The sequence below is a fragment of the Miniopterus natalensis genome, chromosome 1, assembly GCF_054644295.1.
Source record: "Miniopterus natalensis isolate mMinNat1 chromosome 1, mMinNat1.hap1, whole genome shotgun sequence".
Classification (NCBI taxonomy): Eukaryota; Metazoa; Chordata; class Mammalia; order Chiroptera; family Miniopteridae; genus Miniopterus; species Miniopterus natalensis.
The window spans coordinates 28,110,914-28,133,858 of record NC_142081.1 but is presented as its reverse complement, the minus strand read 5'-3'; the positions used below and the strand labels follow the sequence as shown (position 1 = coordinate 28,133,858).

Sequence of the window (22,945 nt, the reverse complement as noted above, 5' to 3'; positions counted from 1 at the left end):
GAGTCCTCATAAGAAAATGCCTCAGGTAGCCACTGGACCAAGAAGAACACGGAGACATATGGAGCAGATGTGAACTCAAGAATTAGAGCCAACTCTTATGGAGCCAGCCTAACCAACTCAGACCTACAACTAAGAAAAACAATGCTCATTGTAGTAAGATACTAGTCATATAGCAATCTCTGATTAAAGACAAGGGTGGTACTTTTAATTATTTTAAGTAAGGAAGAGATAAGAAAATTTCCATTTCAGAAATTGTTTCATATGATACATGAAGGAATAAATGGAGGCAGCAAAACTGATGGAGGCCAGGAGACCAGGTTAGAACCTGCTACAGCTGTGCAAACCAGAGATGAGGCTGTCTGGACTGGTAAGAGGGAAGATGAAGAGAGCTATATGAATCTGACAGATTTAGGGAATAGAACAGAACAGAATTATAATAAAATAGATGAAAAATAAAAGTGCATAGGATATTTTGGTACCTTTATTTCTTAATTGTGTCTTTCTAATAAACAATATGGCTTGAACTTCTTACATTAAAGCTACAATGGGCCAGAATTTCAACATGAGAAATGGATGAGTCTGAATGATAAATAGGCAAGTCATAAAAGAAACAAATTTCACACACACTAAAAAAAATAAATAAATAAATAAATAAATAAATAAAATAAAATAAAATAAAATAAAAAATAAATAAAAAAGAAGATTCCATTATGTAAAGTTCAAAAATAGAGGAAACTAAACTATATTGTTTAGGGAAGCATGCTTAGGTGGTAAAACCATGGCAAGGAAGGCAGAAGTTAGGATAGTCTTACCTCTGTAGAAAGGGAAGGAGCTGTAACTAAAGGGACTAAAAGGAGCTGTGATTCCTCTGACTTACACCCAGAGTAATCCTGGGGCTCTAAAGATATCCTATTTTATGGCCTGAGCACTAGTTACACAGAAGTTTGTACTCTTTAAACTGGATGTAAATAAATACTGGAACAAATACATTCCTTAACTCTACCCTCCGAGAGAGCTGGAAAGTAGGGCTATCTGAGAGCCATGGCTGAACTAGCACCCAGATCTTGGCTTGTAAACATCATTCTCCTTTAAGAAGAAACAGGGCTTTTTGGAGAAACTGCTGATTTCAGGGCTGGGGCAGAGAAAGTACAAGATGAAGCTGAAACAGCTTGTGCTGGGAAGTAAGGAAGTGCCCAGGAAGTATGGGTACATCTCTCGCACACAAAGAAGCCAGTTTAAAGGAATCTTATTGACCAAATCTGGGATAATTTGGATACCCAAATAAATAATGATAGTAATAAATAATTACCAATTGTAGAAAATGGGAAATGACAAGTAATACTGATATAAATTAATTAAAGGCTTAATAAAGAATGGAATATCTACATTCTTTCAAAGGATCTCAACAAAAATATTCATTAATTACAAAGGGGAAAGAATAACTCACAGTATAGAAGCCTGGCAGACATCACCCTAACCAAACAAAGTGCACATCACTAGTAATGGGACATACAGAAATCAGGCACCACATAAAAGGAGCCAGTCAGAAAAACATAGCATCACTTCTGTGATATTCCTGCCAATAATATGTAAGTTAATTCTACTAATGAGGGAACATAGGCAAACTCAAAGTCAGGGGCATGCTGCAAAATAACTGGCCTATAAGGTTCAAAAGTGTGAAGATCATGAAAACCAAGACTAAAGAACTGTTGTGGACAGAGGGAGGCTAAAGACATAACTAAAAACAAAGTGTGGTTCTGAACTGCTTCCTTTTGCTGTTGAGGGCACTGTTGAGATGATAGTAATGTATCAAAGCTAATTTCCCAATTTTGACTTGTGTTGTAGCTTTATAGGAAATACATGTTAAAAGTATTTGCAAGTGATGGGGCATAATGTTGGCAACTCATTGTCAAATGATTCCAGGAAAAAAAGGTTCTTTATATTGTATATGCACAATTTCTGTAAGTTTGAGACTAAAAAAAGCTTCCATTGGCTTCTCAAACAATATAGCTGCTAATTCATACAAATTCACACAAATACAGATATATACAAATACTTAAATACAGATAAATTGAGATTTATCTATATTTCAAATGCTACTGTTTTAACTCCTAAAATTAACTTTCCTTTTTCCAACTCACCAGATTTTAAAGAACATTTCCAAAAAGACAGGGTTCCATGTTTGGACCACAATCAAATTTCATAATTTTTTCCTACTTTAGGTAGAATCCAGTAACATTTGTTCGGCAAAACAAATTGAAATTCAGTTGTTTGTGGCTTTACCACCATGCCCTGAGTTGGCCTAGGGTGCCAGCAAAGGTGCAGTCTAGACAGTCCTAGAGTGTAAGACATCTCCCTGAGAGATGCAAAAACCAGTTTCTCAAGCAACCCTCCATACTGGGCATGTATAGGAAGCAATGTCTGCCCAGCCTGATGCACCAGCATTTCTGACTACCTACTGATTTTTAGGTTCTTTTCATCAACATTTCATTTAATCCTATAACTTCCCTATAAAGAGCTATAATCCCCATTTTACAAATGAAAACACTTAAGCTTAGTTCAGTAATCTCCTTAAGGCTATTAGTTTTAATTTTCTATGTTGCATAATGAATTTCTATACATTTATAAGCTTAATGAGACAAATTTGTTATCTCATAATTTTCAGGGTCAGGGTCCAGGAACAGTTTAGCTGGTTGCTCTGCTCAGGGTCTCACAAGGCTGCAGTCAAGGAGTCAGTCAGGCTGTGGTCTCACCTAAAGGTCCTCTTCCAAGCTCATTCAAGTTGTTGACAGAATCAGTCCCCTGCAGGTGGGACACTGCTCTCAGCTCCTAGAGGCAGTTCATGACATGATGTTTGCTCTTTTCCAAGCTAGGAGGAAAATATCTCGCTAACTTTGTCTCTCTCCTATCTGCTATGATGGAGTCTAATATAATCATATCATAATCACAAGAGACTATCCCATCAACATTTGCTGTATAGTGTAACCTAACAAAGGGAGCAACTCTGTCATCATATTTACAGGTTCCACACATGCTCAAGATTATCTTGTTATGGCTTTTATCCTTCCTTACAGTATTCAAAACTGAATTGTATTTTAAAAGCCAAAATATAATTATAATCAGAAATCTTCTATTACACTTTAGAACATAATGCTTTATAATTAGAAGAAAAATGTAATCCCACAGTACTTTCCATTGTAGTAAAAAGCTTTAGTATCTTCTAAAAATTCTAAGAACAATACATGCTGTCATCCTTATTGGTTTTTTAATGAGGTTCATAACAATAAGAAGTTAAGGAACAACTAGAGATTCACTTTCATTATTTTCTTCCTCAGTTTATTTTTAAACATAATTTTACATTTAAAAAAATAATCAGGAAGCACAATGATATGAACACACTCAATATAAATAGCTTAGAAGATGTCTCAGGCAAGAAGGTCGTGGTAATTCACTTCACTTCTGGCAAAAGAAAAAGAAAACAAGTCCTCCTCAAACCGCACTGACTCCCTCATGTATTAAAACGGTTTCTTGTCCCATGCAACAATCTGAGAAGCATGCTACTCCATACCAACAGAACGGAGAAAAGTTTAAAGCAAAACTAAAAGCAAAAGATGTAGCTAATTCTTTTAGTTGAGATGTAAAACTTTATAGGAAAATGTGCTTTTTATAATATAAAAGATTATCTTCATTCTCTCTGAAAAATTCAGTCTGCCTGAATACCTATTATCATTCATAATCAACTGCCTGGGGGGAAGAGACATCACTAGACTTGGACTCAGAAGCTCTGATTTCAATCTCAGCTAACCCTTCCAGTTTTCTTTTTATTTTTAATTTTTTTATTTTTTATCCTCACCAAGCACACTTTTTCCATTGCTTTTCAGAGAGAGTAGAAGAGAGAGAGAGAGAGAAACATGGATGTGAGAGAGACACCTGGATTAGTTGCCTCTCACACACACCCCAACTGGGGCCAGGGATCAAGCCCACAACCAAGGTACATGCCTGTGGCTGGAATCGAACCCAGGACCCTTCAGTCTACAGGCCAACACTAACTGCTGAGCCAAGCTAGTTTTATTTTAAAAACAGAGCAATTTTTATTACCCACACTCCCATATACTGCAACAAACCTTCTGTTTTGTTCCCTCAGGACATTCTTCCTGAGTTCAAGGACAAGGAAATTCCAAGTAATGGAATATATGCCTCCCAAGTAAAAATCTTTTATATATCCTATTGGCTGTTAGAGCTTCCCATGGAAAGCTCAGCCTCTAAAGCCTTAAGAAACTGAGTTAAAGATTCATGAGCAGTGGTCAAATAAATTTTAACTTTCAAAGAACAATGATAAAAGGTTGTTATGAATACCAAAATGAAAGTGAATAGTAGAATATAACAGTAATAATTACAATTACATATGGATATAAAATAAATAATTAAAATAATGAAATGTATGGAAATATTGAGAAATATGCCAGACACACATTTTTAAAAACAGAACCTTATGAGATATAAAAGACCTAAATAAACAGAGACAAATTACAAAGAGTCCTCCCAAAATAATTCTTAGGTTTAACAAAATCTCTACTTTTCTTAACATTAAAGATGGGAAGCCTCTTAATAAAATTATTCTAATATTGTTATAGACAAACAAATAAGAGAAACTAGCCAGGGCATTTTTTAAGTTGAAGGTATTTATACTGGCATGCATTAAAAGTCATCATAAAACTATAATAGTTGAAATAATGTACTTATACAAGAATGGAGAAATAGTAAAACACTAGTGTATATAATAATCAACGCATGAAAAGTGCTCAAAATAAAAGTAAAACACTAGTGTATATATCGATGAACACATGAAAAGATGATCAAAATCATCAGTAATCAGGGAAATGCAAACTAAAACCACAATGAGACACAACTACATTCCCAATAGAATGGCTAAAATTTAAAAGACTGACCATATTTAGAAGACTGAAATTCTCATACACTGCTGTTGAGAATACAAAATGATTCAGCCATTCTGGAAAACAATCTGTTAGTTTCTTATAAAGCTAAGCATATGCTTATCAGACAACCAGAAATTTTACTCCTAAGCATTTACTCAAGAGAAACAAAAACGTGTCTACACAGAGAGATATGCACAAATGTTCATACGTTGGAATATTAGTAATCAAAAGGAATGAATTACTGATACATCCAACAACACAGATAAATCTTAAAACATCCTAAGTAAAAGAAACCATATATAGATGGTTACATGCTTTATAGACCTGGGAGGCTGGGTGGAAATTAGCTACAACGGGCATGAGGAAACTTTTTGGAGTGATGGTAATGTTTTATATATCAATTATGGTTGTGGTTACTTGACCACATGCATTTTCAAAATTCATAAAACTACTCATTTAAAGTACAGAAATTTATTGTGTGTAAATTATATCTCTAATTCAAAAATAATAAACTCCCATATATTTTTTTAAATCAATGAAAATAGATTTATTCAATAAAACAATGTGGAGAAATGTGACTATTTAAGATAAATACGTTTGATTTTTATTTCATTCTATCTCCCAAAAGAACTGAGTGGCCACTTTCAGGTACTGCAATGCATTTATACCAGAGAGTGCCAAAAATATGAAGAATCATTTGGGCATTTAGTAATTATAAGAGCACTAACTCTTACTCTTTTGCACATTCAGAATGTAACATTCCTTTGCTCTTTCCCACAGCAACAGGTGAAAAACAAACAAACTCATAAACACAGACAACAGTATGCTGGTTACCAGAGGGGAAGAGGGGTGGTGGGAGGACAAGGGGGTAAAGGGGGCCGAATACATGGTGATGGAAGGAGACTAGGCTTTGGGTGATGAGCACACAACACAATACACAGATGATCTATCATAGAACTGTACACTTGAAACATACAATGCATTAACCAATGTCACTCCAATAAATTTAATTCAACAGCAACAAAAAAGAAAGTGGCTTCACCAAATCTGGGCATGGCAAGGACAAGGGAGGAAATGGACTGATTGGCCTTGAAATCAGGTGTGCACAATTTGAAACTGATTAAAAAACAACAACTCAGCCCAGCAGGAATTTGGAGAAGGGTAAGGAAATAGTCTAAACCCAGACCAGAAAACAAGAGGATTGTGAACAGAGGCTCCACTAGTCTGGGGCAAGACATGCCTCTAGATCAATTCTCAAAGTCCACTGGAGTTGAATTCCTGATTTCTGATCATTTCCATAAGGTCAGGAGCCAGCCCACCATCATGACTGTTACACATGCCAGATATTAAACATAAGGCAGCCCTGGCTGGTGTGGTTCAGTGGTTAGAGTGTTGGCCTGTGCACTGAAGGGTCACGGGTTCGATTCCCCAGTCAAGGACATGTACCTGGGTTTCGGGTTCGCTCCCAGCTCCCAGTCGGGGTGAGTGTAGGAGGCAACCAGTTGATGTGACTCTCACATGGGTGTTTGTCTGTCTGTCTCTCTCTCTTTCCCTCCCTCCTCCTCCCTCTTCCACTCTCTCTGAAAAAGCAATGGAAAAAATATCCTCAGGTGAAGATTAACAAACAAACAAAAAACAAAAAAAACCCATAAGTCAAAACGTAAGGAAGAAACAATCTGCAATTCCTAATGAATGCACATTTTTTCCAAGCTTTATCTTGTCAAGGGTTGTAACTAGACATCTTCTCCCAAGAAGATGGTGATGGGTAATTGTAGGGCAAGACCCATTTTACTTCTAGGGCTCTGGGGTGGAGATCCACAACTTATAAAGATACACTTGAAACAATCCACCCCACCATACACCCCACCCCCAAATACACCCAAATACTCATCAAGTACTTTGTGTACCAAAGCAGCCAGTGGTGAAATTTTGCCAGGTCATCTGCAAAACTATTTGAAAGCAAAGTGGAAAACTAAAGAAATATCTAACAACACTCTTATACCTTGAATACTTCTTTTAAAAAAGGCTTTACATCCTTCACAGGACCAGACTCCATAGTGATATCCTGACGCATAGTCGCTGCAAACAGCACAGACATGGGCATCCTTCTTTGAACTTGGACTAGTAACAGGGCTGGCACAACTGCTTCCACTAACCTTTCTTTTCAGTGTCTCTCTGGAGGCAAAGAAAACATTCATTGTAAAAAGCATCAAGGGAAAAGAGGGACTTTCTAGGAAAAAAAAAACACCAGCATGAGCACTGCCTCATTTATCTCTTTGCCCTCCAGGGTTCATGATGAATATATTCCAGGAAATATGATCAAGCAAAACCTTTGTTACTGGTATCAGATCTATGAGGAGTCATACTCATTGCTGGAAATGACTGATGTTTGAAAGTGGTGAGGCCAATTTATGCCCATCCATGCAGTGCTGATGAGCACTCGTAACTATGGATGGTCAGTTGTAGCCATTGGGATGCACGTCTCTAAGTGTGATAAGCGACCGGATTTAAGTCTAACCCATAGTTCTGAAGCACAAGCAGGGTGTGCCGAGGCCTTCCATAGTTACTAGAGTTCACCAACCCTCCATGGAGGGTCCTAAACTCACCTAACTTTTTTCAAGTATCAGCCATTCCTAACAGTGTCACTAAATAGCCCTTCAGAGTTCCCATTTAAATGTGGGGACAACAATCTTTCATTCTGCAATTGAAGATAACGGCCTAGAATAAAAATAGCTTTAAGAGGACTAACAAATGGACTTTAAGTTATATTATTAAGGTGAATACTATACTCTGGTTTAGAGAGGGGGAAAGGGGAGGGGAGGGGAGGGGAGGGGAGGGGAGGGGAGGGGAGGGGAGGGGAGGGGAGGGGAGGGGAGGGGAGGGGAGGGGGAGGGGGAGGGGAAGGGGAAGGGGAAGGGAGGGGGAGGGGAGAGGAAAAGGGGAGAGGAAGGGAAGGGGAGAGGAAAAGGGGAGAGAGAAAAGGAAAGAGAAAAGCAGGGGAGAGCGTGAACACACGTCTATCCTTAGAGAAGGCTCTGAAGGAAGCAGGCACTCATTGCTGGGTGGCGGGGCAAGGACTTTCGTGAAGGAAGGGAAAGTCCTCCACAGGAGCGCTGGCAGGCACCAAAAACACACCTAGCTAGTTCCTAATTTTGCTAGAGTATGTTTCTTTTGGAAGGGAAATAGAGGTATGATTGATTTTTAAATGAAGGTAATTATGCTATGGTTTAAATTACTCAAATATTAGCAGACCTCTGATTAGAACTCATGCTCAGAAACAAAACATTTCTTCCATTAAAGAATGAATGAAAGTGTTACTTTTAAACAGCTATCAACAATTTTTAAATTCTTTTACTTTGCCAACAAGCGAAATGTTTTTTAAAAAGAAAAATTAAAACACTGTGTGATATGACTTTCTCAAAGTTTTATAACAGAATTTGAAGGGAATGCATTTCAAGTTTCAATATTGCTATAACTTAGACTTTGATTGTTTTAGAAGTTTCTCTCTCCCTCATGCTTCTCCCTATACCGCCCAATTCCCTCCACAGCCATAGTTATCATTAGAAATATTACAAATTAAATGGAAATAACTACCATTACCTTTCATTTAAAGAGTACATTCTTTTTAACTTCTAGAATTTTCAACTAAAGTCTACCTTTAAATAGTTTCCCATCAATCTTTGTAAAATATTATTTTAGTTCATTGTTAAAAAAAATTGTACCAATTTTTGTCTGTCTTTTCAAGCTTCACATGTCTAATATTTCATTTAAGTTGTAATTCTACCAACAGTTACTTTTATCCTGGACACAATTTGTCATAAACGCTAAATTGTGATTTCACTTATAAGAAGGATCCAAATAAAAAGTAAAAATTTCTTTTTCAAACCCAAATCACTTCATCTAAAGAAAAGTGATTTCCGTTCAATCTTATCGTCTAAAGACAATAGTCATGATAGTTTTCCCCACAACGCAAATCTACAAGCTCACCTTTTAATAACTCGAATATCAGAATAGATATTCTAAAATATCATGTTTTAGGTGCTCTAAGTAATCAATGTAATAAAAACCTTGTATAATGCTTATCTTTCTTCTCACTAAATCATAGACTGATCTGAATAATGCCCATGAACTACAATAAAGACTAGATTTACCTGTTTACAGGTAAGGTGTGTTCTAGTGATCTTGCTTCACACCAAGGACTCTTTTGAGGTTCTGCATATAGAACTGAAGACTGGCAATGGATGGCTAAAGGAGAGAGGTGTCCAGGAGTTGGCCATAACACGTTTGGGCTTGTGGTCTGTCGACCAGGTCCACCTTCCGAGTTATTGACACTGCTAGGAATACTGTAATTCATCACAGCAGGGCTATAGAATGTCATGGCTGAGTATTCATGGCGGTTCTCCACATAGGAGGAAGGTATATATATGGTGCCGTGCTCCAGCGGAAGGATGGACTGACTGCAGTTGTAGGAGGCAGGAGAGTTAAGGCTAGATGGTGAGTTTTTGATATCCATATCTTGAATAGGTAACATCTGAGAAAACTCCTTTTGAGAAGAGCCACAAAGGGAAATTATAATGGTCTCAGTCTCATGGGCAAGTAGAATGGCTGTAAAGAGTAACAAAAGGCATTTCTAAGTTAGTTAGAGATACAGGCATAACTATTAAAAATGTTTAAGCATTTTTATTAAACACACATCCATTGGTATGAGCTTAGAAATACATACATGAAAATATTAACCTCAGAGGGATGGGAATGTGAGGCATGAAACTCTTATTTTCTACTTCACTCACTTCTTTATTGCCTTTGTCGTTGTTGTTAACCACGAGAGTATTTTTACCATGAGATTTGTTATAAAATGCTTTTTAAAATTAAAATATATAAGCTTATATTAAAAATGACTGTTTTCTTTTTAACCTGAAACTAGAGAAAGTTGTTATGGAAAAATAATTGAGAGTAACCAGGAAAACCCTGAAAGAGCAGATCAATGAGCAGGGCCAGCGTTAACAGATATTCAAATACATTATGAGTAGCCAATATTAAAGAACAAGGAATCTACAGATCAATGTAACTGTGTCAGTTATTAATTTACTGAGCCTCTAAGGCACCCTTCAATGTATGCTCTATAATAAACAATCAGGTTCCCGTAGTATTTAAAATGACCTGATGCTAAACTTTCTCAGTGGGGCGCGCCACAGGGACGCTGCAGGGGGAAGGGGATGCTGTGATTTCTGGCCCACTCCTTATTTCTTATTTGTGTTAATGACAAAGCCCATTACAATTACTTTTAACCACCAAGGCACATTGGTATTTTTCCCCACAGTGCCTCTTCCCATGCTGCCCTTTGCCACCATCTGAGCAAGCTCCCATTTCTTATCCCTGCATCTGCAATAGGCTCCTTACTACTTGTCCTCAGCTAGCTCCTTCTCCAGTTCCACAGAGAAACCAGATTAACATTCTCCAAATCCAGCTCTGATCAGCCCCCTGCTTCCCACCAGCCTCTGCAGTAAATCACGACCTTCTAACATTCAAAGCCTTTCCCTGTGTTGTCTCATCCCATCTTTCCACCCTAATCTGCTGCTTTCCTACAGGAAAACTGCTATGTCTATAAGGAACATGCGAGTCCCTCGTGAAGTGGCGAGCACTGCATATGCCTTAGCAGCTTTTTCACCCTTAACACCTCTGTAGTTACTAACATACAAATTTAACCCTTTTATCAGATTACAACTCTATCCAATCCTTCTTGGAAACTGGCAGAGGTGGGGTGGGGTTACAATTAGATTTTAAACTCCTTGAAGGCATCCACTGTATTTTATTCACCTTCCACCACAACTCAATAATTATTTGTTATAAGGAAAAAATGAAGAAGTGTTTAAAATATAAGATTTCACCAAGTCAAGGGTATTAATCAAAGATAGGAGCATTTTTCAGCAGACTTGGTACTGTGCTGACACAGGGGATTTAAAGGAGTCCCAAGACATGCACCCTGCCTTCAGGGAGCCACTCTGCCAGGTATAGGAGGCAGGATGGGCCAGGTAAAATGACAATGAACTAATACAAAAGGCACTGGCACTTCTAATCAACATTAATTGACTACAAGGGACAGGAAAGAGAATGGTAGCTGGAGAATATAGGATGGAGGATGTTTTTTGTTTTTTTTTTAAATCTAGGTGCACTGTTAATTATGAGTACATAATTTCATGTTTCAATTAATTAGATTCCCAATCCCTGATTCCTAATAGAAAATATGCAGAATAAATCTAACTACTGTCAAAACTAGCCATTTCCATTTTTTTTTTAAATTGTGATAAAAAAAAACAACACATAACATAAAATTTACCATCTTAACCATTTCTAAATGTACAATTCAGTAGTGTTAAGTACATTCATACTGTTATGAAACCAATCTCTAGAACTCTTTTCATCTTGTAAAATTAAAATTCTACACCTTTTAAACAACAGCTCCCCTGTTCCTCCCTCCCCCGGCCCCTGGCAACCACCATTTTACTTTCTGTCTCTCTGGATTTGACTACTCGGTTCCTTATATAAACAGAATAATACAGTATTTGTCTTTTTGTGACTGGCTTATTTCATTTAACATAATGTCCTCAAAGTTCATCCATGTTGTTGCATGTGTCAGAGTTTCCTTCCTTTTTAAGGCCGAATTCCACTGTATTTATGCACTACATTTTGTTTATCAATGAAGGGTTTTAAACTGAGATGCTTGAAATCATTTACAGATCCATGGAAATGACCTAGGTTAGAATAAATGGTTGACATAGGAGAGACCACAGGAGTTGGTAATTAGGCCAGTGGTAACCTTTTAGATGGCAGATCCAGGACTGACAGTTCTGTTAGGAGGCATTTATTCCTCAATCTGTCCTGCAAAAACTTCTCATTTCAATCCTCCTACACATACACCTGCTCACTGTACTTACATTTTCAGTATTGTACCTTAGAAACTTCATTTTAGTGCATTGTTTTTGCTATGTGATCTGAGTATATCTTATGCAGCCAAATATTAATCAAAAGACATTTAAAGTACATTAACACAACTTAAACCATATATATTATCAACTGAAAACAAAATACTTAAGGTAACATATGTAACAAATTGTATCTCTGCATAATAAAATGTAACCTGGAGGTAATACTTAAATTTTTAATTAAGCTTTTCAAAAAGTGTAAGAAAATAGTCTGGTATATCCAATTAAATAAATAAAAAGTATATCCAAAAGTTAGTGTGGTCACCGTGTTGTGTATACTAACTTCCTTATACAGAGTACTACTCAAGGTAAACTTATATAAGGATAAATTCAATACTGTCAAACATCAGATGAAAACTAAATTATATTCAGGAAGTTATGAAGCAGTGAATTTTAGAATAACAATTTCAACAAGAGACTTCAAATTAATTCTCCATTAACTATGGCCAGTGGCTCAGGTGATTGGAGCATCGTCCTGTACACCAAAAGGTTGCTGGTCCGATCCCTAATTGGGATGTGTATAGGAAGGAGGCAACTGATCGAGTTTTCTCTCTCACATCAATGTTTCTCTCTCTCTGTGTCTCTCTCTGTCTCTCTCTCTCTGTTCTCTCTCTCTGTCTCTCTCTCTGTCTCTCTCTCTGTCTCTCTCTCTGTCTCTCTCTCTGTCTCTCTCTCTGTCTCTCTCTCTGTCTCTCTGTCTCTCTCTCTGTCTCTCTCTCTCTCTCTGTCTAAAATCAAAAACATATCCTTGGGTGAGGATTAAAAAGAATTAATACTCAATTAATGAAAAAAATCAATTAAACAGATTAAACAAAAAAACATTCTCTGAACATTTTGGTCAATGAAGGTATTACTGAATTTCATGTTGTCTCAACTTTACATTGCCCAAAAGAAATGTAATTAGCATCTTAGCATAAGTATTTCAGCAAAACCAACACACTAAACTGTCAGAAAACAACTTCTGTCTTTTCATTAGACCTCTTAAAAACATAACGCTTCTACCGACACAAAGTGGTAAATAGTAGCATGGAAATTCACAAACTTGAAATAACACTTCCAATTTTCTAATTGGAAAGTGATCATACAATTTAAAATGAATATGACATTTCTCTCAGAAGCAGACAATCAATCTCGTCACTCATTTTCACCTATAAGTGAAATGTTCCTTCTCAGCCCAGAAGTGCTGAAACGACCTGTCAGACACACACCACCAAATGGCAAATGGTTAGATTCATCCAAGCAATCAGGTGCCACGGTGACATTGCTTAGAAAAGTTGGATTTCACATATATACTCCAATCAACCTCTCTAGAATTTCTACACATCCCTGTACCATTGTAAGTAATGTGAGAGAACTGGTTGCTGGACAGTGATTAAAAGACAATATGTTGTTTTTTGGCTGGATATCTTTTAGATGTATCCATATTCACGTGACAACTAATTAGTGGAATCTTAGATAATTAGGAACTTGGTAGCCAATGAAAAAGGCTTTTCTTCTTAAGCAAAGACTCAACAAAGGGTGTTGCACTTAAATCACTGTAGTAGACCTGGGAGACAGGAGAACAGGTAGAAAAGGGGAAGTCTTCTCCACTGAAGGTCTATAAAAGTGAAAGTGAATTTTTTAAAAGCCTGCCTGGTCATTTGAGTACTCCTACTCTAAAACGGATATAAACTGAAGAACAGAATTTCCAAAAAATTAAATTTCTTCAACATTATAGGACAGGATTTTCCCCACTCACTTGTTCGAACACCCAAGCACTGCCTCAGTGACTACAATATCCGGTGCAACAGGGAAAAATAGTCTCTAAACAGTTTCATTGTTGGGCCGGGTGGGCATGGAATTTCACCTGAGCAACAAAGGAACATGTACCCGAACATCCTGATTCTAAGAATTAATCATTTCTTTGCATGTCAATTTTCTTAAATTAGTCATCACAGCCAAAAATAGTTGGCCCATATCCTTTGTGACGAACAGCCCTGTCTTCTGTCCAGACTTCTCTCTCCCACTGCCTCTACACACACACCCCTGTGTTGAGCCCTCTCAGGTCATATCTTTTTGTACACATGGGATTATACATAGTGTTCTATCATACTGGCTGGGAAATACATTATAGCTTTTAAAGTGAATTTTTTTAAAAATTCCAAATACTGACAGTGATTCCTTGGAGAAGAAAAAGGCAGAACTTAGAAATGGCAGAAAGACACTTCAGAAAGACTAGACTGATTTCATCAAAGTACCTATCAAATCTAGTTAAAGAATAAAGAAGCAGTCACCACCACGCCTGTTTTTACATGTAGTCTGGCTCAGTGGACAGAGCAATACATGGAGTCCCAGGCCCAGCTCTGCCTGAAAGCCAGGTGATCTTAGACAAATCATTTAAACTCCCTGAGCTTCCATTTCCATGTCTTCTTCAGCAGAAATGGGGACTAATAGGGGCTGTACCTTTTCACAGTGCTTGGAAATGAAATGATGTGTGATTGCATTCTGTAAGGTATTATTACCTATCCAAGAGGATGAAGTCAGTCTATTGGCATGCCACTGAATAGGCCTGAGTGTTGGGCAGAATTTCTAGACAATTTAAATTTAAACTCCTGTATGGCCACCCTGAAGATTTTTGCCTCCTGCCCAGCTAGGTGTGGCTCAGCGGCTGAGCATCGAACGACCTAGCATCCAGGCGATTGGGGTTCAATTCCTGGTCAGGGCACATGCCCAAGTTGTGGGCTCAGTCAAGGACTCTCTCATCATTGATGTTTCTATCTCTCTCCCTCTTCTTTCCTCTCTCTCTGAAATCAGTAAAGATATTTTTTTTTAAAAAAAGATTTTTGCCTCTTATTTTTCTTTCTTAACTTCTACTTTACAATCCATCATCACCGGTCCAAAAAACTAGGCTGTTGGTAGCTTGTCAGTGCTGTGTGGAACACAAAATGCCACGATCTCCTTATGCTGTATTCTCAAGCCTCTCCATCGAAGCAGCCCAAACATTCAGTTCAAACACCCCACGTCTGTGTGCCTCACAGAAGTCATAAATTCACACTCACAAAGCAGATACTAGAAGGAGTTTTATGAAAAAGATACGAAATATTTCCTAAGTGTCAAGCATCCTTGATATGTGTCAACCTTGATGTGTGTGTTTGCAAATCATTGGCCTTAAATGTATCTTTTCCAAAGCAAAATATTAATGCTCTCAATCAATTTAATATTAATTAGTAAAAAAGAAAGAACAGCCCTAGCCAGTTTTGCTCAGTGGTTAGAGCATCGGCCCTCGGACTGAAGGGTCCCGGTTCGATTCTGGCCAAGGGCACATACCTCGGTTGCAGGCTCAGGTGGGGGGCATGCAAGAGGCAACCAATAGATGTGTTTCTCTCACATCCACGTGTGTGTGTCTGTCTGTCTCTCCCTCCCTCCCTCCCTCCCTCCCTCCCTCCCTCCCTCCCTCCCTCCCTCCCTCCCTCCCTCCTTTTCACTCTCTCTGAAAAGCAATGGAAAAAATATCCTCAGGTGAGGATTAAAAAAAGAAAGAAAAACACTCCAAAATCACCATAGAACTGATTGTTAATAACTGATTTGCATGCAATTCTTAAGAACATGTATCTTCCAAAATGAGAAAAACCTAATTCCCCTAGTAGCCCACTGGAGCTGAGTGAGCCCATGGGAAATGGAATTTGAGGGCTGGAATAGAGGAAGAGGGCAGATCCTCAGGCTCAGGGTTATGACACACTCAGGCAGTAGAAAGAGCTCATCAGTCTTCTGGCATCAGCAAGTCTTCCTGATGCCCAGAGTCAGAGACAATGCGCCACTCTTAGAAAACTAAACCATACTGAAATATTCATTCGAAGCAGGATGGGAAAGAGCTGTGGATGAAGAGATTCAGGAGGACATAACCAACGCATAAGTTAAACTAAATACACTCAACTCCCCTCCCAGTCCTGAGTTTGACAGAACACAAAACATTTACCAAAAAAGATTGCAGTCCTGCTTTCAGAAAACACAGACAAGTCCAGCAATCTGTCTTTCCAGGTGACCCTCACTCTCCTGTCCATTCTCAAGTATGCACACACACAGATTCCCTATTAAAGGCTCTTAATTATCAAGAGCTGTAACAGTTCCAATTAGGAATGCCAACTATCCAGTCTGCGGGTGCCTCATACACTTGCCTCCCTGCATATCCTCGTTACTGCCACTGTAGTCCTCTCAAAGGTAAGTCGCATGTTTAACATACAGGCTCTTGTTTTTCATAGCATGAAGGAAAAACGAAAAAGACATCATCTGACAAATCTTTACTGGGAGTGACTAGCAATAACAGGCTCCTGTTTACGGAACTGAATAACGTATTAAACAGTAAAAAATATTAGTCTGCAAAAGATTTTGCGTCTATATCCTGCAGGAAAATCTAGATTTCAAAGCATGAACACAAATTAAAGAAACCCTGACATATACAAATAAATTGGGCACAGATCTTAGCTCCTATTAAGGAGAGTACTTTAACTTAAGCAGTCACAATCACTCTATTTTTTTTTTAAATGTCTACAAATTGTAATTTTCAATCACTCTTTTGCTCCTCACTATTCGATAATATGTAATTTCAGGTAACTTTCTTAATCTCAAATATAATAAAAGTATTTCTTAGATGCCAAGATTATAAAGGAACAAACAATACATTCTATTAATATTATATAAATAACAAATAAATGTTAAATGGCCTTGCATTTTAGTTTGGGATAACTAATGATACACACCATAACCAAAGACTTTAACCAAAATGGAATCCAAACTTGCTAAGAATTCAGCCTATTAGCCTAATATGAAGTTAATGCTTAGTCCAAGTCTCTAGTTTCCCCTTTACAAAATAGGTTTGTCTTTGCCTCAACTTACACAGGATGAAAACAAAATACCACAAACTGACTCACCCCCACCCCCAAAAAAATGGGGGAACTGAGATTTTCTTATGAGAATAGGGAAGACAGTTACTTCTAAGAGAAAACATATTGAAGAGCAAAACTATAAAAGCAGCAAACAGATCAGTGAGTTCCAGGGGTTGGGGGCCCGTGGAGAGGGTTGGTTACAAAGGCTCAAAGGTGACTTTTGGGGGGTGGGGTGATGGAACTGTTCTATGTGTTGATGATGTATGTGATTATATGACTGCATGCAACTGTCGGAATTCATAGAATGGGATAGCTAAAGAGACCAGATTTTACTGTATGTAAATTACATTGCAATAAGCCTGCCTTTTAAAAAATGCTATTATGCTTAAAACAATGTGCTACGCACTGAATTACAAAGCCTAACATTCAAGTACATACAGGTTCCTCAAGGCTTCTAGATGTAATTATCAAAAAGTTACCAGTAAATAATTCAGATTCAGCCTTCAGTATTTTATATAATTATTTCAGTACATATTTATAGACATATAAAATGACTTAGAACATGAACTAAAATTATCACAATATGTATTCTGAATCATCACCCGTTGGATACACATTTATAGAAAATTGCAGTCTTATTAAAAATGGACACATATCAGTATCTACTAAATGCTAATTATATTTTACGGGTTAAATTTACTACTAAATTTTAGCTTTTCCATATTGTAAATAAATTTTGAGAAATGTAAAAGGTAATTAGATTCACTGATGTTCCTCAAAACCACTATGAAATGTGTCCTGAATGTTTTTAATTGGTTGCAGAGACTTATATGTATCTTAAGTGTTACAGGAAAACTGGCTGCTTTTAAAATAAGACTTTTCAGTAATTCAACTGAAAAAATGCTTTAACATAAAATGGAATCGTAAGGTCTATGCTTTCACACGTATTGATGAACAGATCCTTACATTTTCCCTCTTTTAGAATGTATGCAGAAACATTCTGATTTTCTGCAGGGGGAGGAAAAAAAAACAACCAGGAGTCAAAGAATGTGTGTAATGTTCTTTTCATAGTCACAGTACACTTACTTTCTATACAATGCTCTCAGCACAAACCTTTCTTTTCACATGTTCACTTTTTAAACAACCACCATCCTTCCCCACACACAAAGGAAAATAGCCAGTGAGTTCAGAAACTTGTAACAAAAGTGAAAATTCCTAATGGAATGCCCATGTAAATACCAGAAATCTAACAAAATAAGACAAAATCCTTGTTCCAAAGGTTGGTAAAATTGAGTCAAACTTATTTTCCTAAGTAGAAACCCACTCAAATCCAAAGTTCTGTTTTCCACAAAGTTAATATTCCCTTGACTTAATTTTATAATTCCAGTGTGAATTAGGCACACATAGTAACGCACAGGATTAAGAAACAACAGTTGGTATCCCCCTCAGCAAATAAAACAGCCCAGAACTTAATCTCAGTCAGCCAGCCCAGAAGGCAACCTGTCCCATAAGACAAAAGGAGTGCCAGCTAATACATTGTAAAACCCTGGTCGCCTGCCTGACACAGGCACAGCTTCCCAGGCCCACGGAACTCCAGCTTGAAGAGCCTTGCTCAACTTTCCCACCGTCAGTATTTCACCACTGTCGGGAATCCATGCAGAAAATCTAAATGAGTGTTTTCTTTTAAAAAAAAAAAAGACGTATTTATTAGCACAGTCAACCCGGAGCTTACAGGCACAAGCTAATCAATTAAGTTAACTTGCCGGTGTCTGGGGTGAAAATATTTAGTCAGAGCATGAAATTTCTGTTTCCAGTTTTCAAGACATTTGGATTGGGGGAGGGGGCTGTCTTTTATTCTCAGTATCACTGGTTGCCCACTGCAGGGTTTCAAACAGAAAATCAGACAATTAAATCACATCTTCAGCGAAGGGGCACTTACCTTACCTGCCCAGCAGTCTCTGAAACGCGGAAAAGTGCTCCTCCGGGCCGCAGCTCTATTCCCCGCACCTGGCCTGGCCACCGGCTGCGGAGAGCGCCCGCCCTTACCCGCAACTCGGGATGCCAGTCACAGCCCGGGGGCCGCTCTCCCGCCGCCTCCTCTCTGCCCAGCAAGTTTCCATGGGCGGTCCTCGCAGCAGGAGCCCTGGGGGGGGGGGGTGTCAAAAGGTCCAGGAGCTGGAGACACTGCTGCAAAGATCACAAATGACTTAACGAAGAGCCTCTTTCTCCTTTTAAAGACCCGGGAGAGCTGGGGGGCGGGGGGGGGGAGGGAGGGGAGACTCCAAGAGCCCACGTGACCGCCGAGCGGGCGGCCCACAGGTCTCGGGGGACCCGGACTGCGTACCTCGCGATGCACTCACCTGGGCGAAGCGGGAAGCCCCAGGGAAGAGGCTGTCCGAGCGCCTCAGAGCCCCCGCGGGGCAGCGACGCCCCGGGAGCGCCCCTCGCCCCGGCTCGCATTCAGGTCTGAGGCGGGGCCCGGGAGCGCGCATTTCTAACCAGTCCAGCGACGCCGAAACTGAGGCTACTGGCCTGGGGACCACACCTTGAGGATCTAGACCCAGACCCCGTGGCCTGAGAGGGGCTGGGTGCGGAAGTCTGACTCCAAGAACCGAGTGGTTAGACCTGGGGGGGTGCCCAGGCCCAGCGCCAGGAGCAGCCGCGCCCCTGGACAGGCAGAGCCGCACGGCGACGGTCGGGGGGCGGGTTCTCAGCTCTCAGGGTCTGACGGGGAAGCCTTTCACCTCTGAGAGAAGTCCAGGAACCCCTTCGCCCCCTACTGTAAGGAAGCACCCGGGGAAGATCTGTGCCTGCTCCGTGGCGGCGCCTCTCTGCTCCCGGCGCCTTCAAGTTCACTTCGCAGGCCAGCGTCCTCTGGTGGCGGCCCCAGTTCCCCTCACTCCGCGGGGTTCCCAGACTCGCCTACCTACTAGGCAGTAGCCCTCAGCGAGTAGACTGGGACTATTCTATAGTTGTTAAGAAGCAGCTGGCTTCAGGGCAGCCGTTGACGGCCTGTAGACATCCGCTGCTTCCGATTGTCGCCGTCTCTAGTGTGCTCTCGGTTTCTCCGAGTGAGGTCCGCAGGTGGTGGGGACAGGCCCCAAACATGGGGAGCCACCTACTTTATAAACAAGGCTGTCAAAAATCTCTACTCCACCCCACTGCGATTTTCATTAGAGCCAGGCCTCCTGGGCTCCAGCGCTCTCAAGTTGTCGGGCAGTTTCCTGACCCTTGAGGCAGAGAAGTTAGTTTGGACGGGAAGGAGTGTAAGCTGACCAGAGCCACCTGTGACGAATGCAGAGGACAAGACACTTGCCCTCACAGTCTCAGCTTCCCGTTCCCGCTCCTGGGGGCGTCTCCAGGCACCCAGTACCCATATGCTCCTTCCTTCTTTCCACATTAAGGAGAAAAATCTTAATTGTGTAAAAGATTAGTTCCATTTGGTAGTACTTATCTGTTAGTAAGATACACCTGGAATGGAAATTAGTGTGAATGAATTTCAGTCATGAGCCAACAAGCAGACAAAGATGACATGAGGGTGAAGGAAACTGACATCTATCAAGTATCTATATCATGCCAAAGAGTGTGCTAAGTGCTTACATATCTTCTCATTTAATCCTCATACCAGCTCTGTGAACTAGGTAATAGTGACCCCACTTTTCAGATCAGGAAACTGAGGCTCACAGAGCTTATATCAGCCACACATAGTAAGAAAGGAACCCAGCAGCAACAATGCTTTGGTAGACAACTACCCCTCATTGGTAGTTAGCCATGCTCCACCTTCTACATATCTCACTTTATACACAAGCCTATTGTGTATAAATATATTGTGTAATTAATATATTATTAACTATGCCCATTTTACAGCTGAGAAAATGGCCAGTCAGTGGCCAAGAAGGATTTGAAACCAAGCCAGAGCCCAAGACTCTGTTTTCTTCCATACCATGACTTCAATCAATTAGAAATGTTGATTTGAATGTCAGGACACTATACTTCCTGCAGACAAACCCTGCCTCAAAGCCTCCTGCTACCTGTGAGAAAAGCTTCTGCTCAAGCTCCATGTTTGCTGTGATGTTTACTGCAGAAGGTGTTCCACTCATGGCTACAGCATATTTTCTTTTAAAGACCCTTAAACATCCACAGAAGTTGTTTGTTATACAAGGAAACCTCATTGTAGGAAACATTAAGCAAAAAGAATGAATGGGAGTGAGCACATTTCCTTCTGACTCACCCTTCGGATCGAGAAAAATAAGGGTACCTTAGGGATAGAATAATTGACTGAATGTGCCACGACCAAAACTAAGAAGGAATTCTTGAGACAATACCAATGGCTAGACCAAAAAGTACCCTGAAATCTAGTGTCGAGAATGTGTCTCTGCTCAGCAAGGTCCTCATCTCACTTCCACCTCACCCATGACCTGCCTGAGGAAGTACCCACACGGTATGACATCAAAAGGCCTGCCTCTCTCCAAAGTACCCTACGACAAGGACTGAAGTCCTTACCATTCAGTCATCCTTTGGGGTTAAATCATTGGATTGTTAAATTCAATCATGTTATATATGATGGATATTAATTTATAGCATTTATGATTACACTAATGAGAGTCTGCAGGATGAGCTAAATGTCACCTGGGAAAGCAAAGGACTTCGGTGTGAGACAGGTATGTTTTGCTGTAGGAGGAAGGAAAGCCTCTCTCCATCAGGATGTAGTTTCCTCATCATCTCATCTCACCCTTCTGTCTCTAGTGAAGTCTTACCCATCCCGAAGTTGAGAGCCTGAGTAAAGATCGTGGTAGCCCAGTGGAATGTGCACACTGCCCGCACCACAGTGCTCATCCTACCTGTGAGCACTGCCTGCACGGTGATTGCATAGTGCATATCTTGTATCTCTAGCATCCTCCATGGCAACAAAGTGCTCAGAGCACCCACCTAGTACAACCCAGGCATTCAACAAATACCTACTAAAGGCTTGACCTTAGAAAGATCAAAGGGAAAGGGGAGGGATTTCCTGTAGCAAAGGAACTACACACCAAGAGGCAAAACAAAACCCTGCAGAGCCCTGGCCAGGTGGCTCTATTGAAGGTTGCCTGTTCGATTTCTGGTCGGGGCACATACCTAGGTTTCAGGTTCAATCCCCAGTCAGAGCGCATACAAGAGACAACAGATCGATGTTGATGTTTCTCTCTCTCTCAAAAAAAAGAAAAAAGAAATCAAAAAAACATATTCTTGGGTGAGGATTAAAAACAACCACCGTGCAACAAATGGCTAGAAGGGTGTAGTGCTGTAGAATGGCTTTGGGCTGACACCCCCTCTTCTGAGCCTCAGGACCACTGAGAAGATCTAGGTCCTGGAATGCTCTTACCTGCCCCAGTCTTCATATTATGTGGCTATAAACTGGTCTGTTTTAAGCAAATCTGAGAGATGAAACCCTAAATTTATAAAATTAATAAAAGCAAAGGGAAAGACTTGTTGAACCTGCAATAACACCTTTATTTGGTGGCGATAAATGAGAAAGGTGAAATTACTAATGTGATATGTCAGTTATCTCAGCTGCTCATAAATCAGGGTTTATAAAATAGAATTTGATATTTGAAAGTTGAATTTGGGTAGAGTTCTTTAGGATTGTGTGTTTTGTGGAAATAAAAAATGGACCTGATATTTATGCATCTTTACGGCCCAGGCACCACAGTAGGGGGGCTTGCACAGGTTGGTTCACTTTTATTTCATTTAATCCTCATAACTTCCCTATATAGCTGTCCCTGCTTCATAGATGGGGAAACTGAGGCTCACAGTGATGACATTTCTTTTGTAAGGCCACCCTTGTGCATGTGGCAGAGTGAAAGTTCCAAGACAGTTCTTGCTTTCTCCACTGTTACACTGTGATGCTTTTGTTATTTGTTGTGTAAACTGAGCATGTTTGTCCTGAAGGGCCCAGATATTGCTGAACGAAAGTTTGCAAAATTCTTGTCTAACCATGAAAACCTGTGTGCATATTTACATAACTTTATTCTTTACTGACATGTGTTTGACAGGAGCCCTTAGTAAGGTGACCGAGGGCATAAGCAACAAGATAGACCTAACCTGATACCTGGGTGCCCAGACCACAAGACAAGGTTACTCTGACCTGCAGCTGAAATGAACCACCTGGCAGCCAGAATATGCA

The 22,945-nt window shown here is 39.8% G+C and overlaps 1 protein-coding gene across 1 annotated transcript in view; it reads right to left on the bottom strand.

Annotated features, from left to right (window-relative positions):
* The window catches only part of ESR2 (estrogen receptor 2), a 59,761-nt gene extending 40,932 nt beyond the window's left edge, over positions 1-18,829 (bottom strand). The window contains exons 1-3 of the mRNA XM_087819977.1: positions 18,727-18,829; positions 9,089-9,542; positions 6,940-7,112 (exon numbers count right to left, since the gene is read on the bottom strand). Coding sequence (XP_087676103.1) covers positions 6,940-7,112; positions 9,089-9,468 — 553 coding nt within the window. The 5' untranslated portion in view covers positions 9,469-9,542; positions 18,727-18,829. The remainder of the gene's footprint in view (positions 1-6,939; positions 7,113-9,088; positions 9,543-18,726) is intronic.
* Between the last annotated feature and the right edge of the window lie 4,116 nt (positions 18,830-22,945).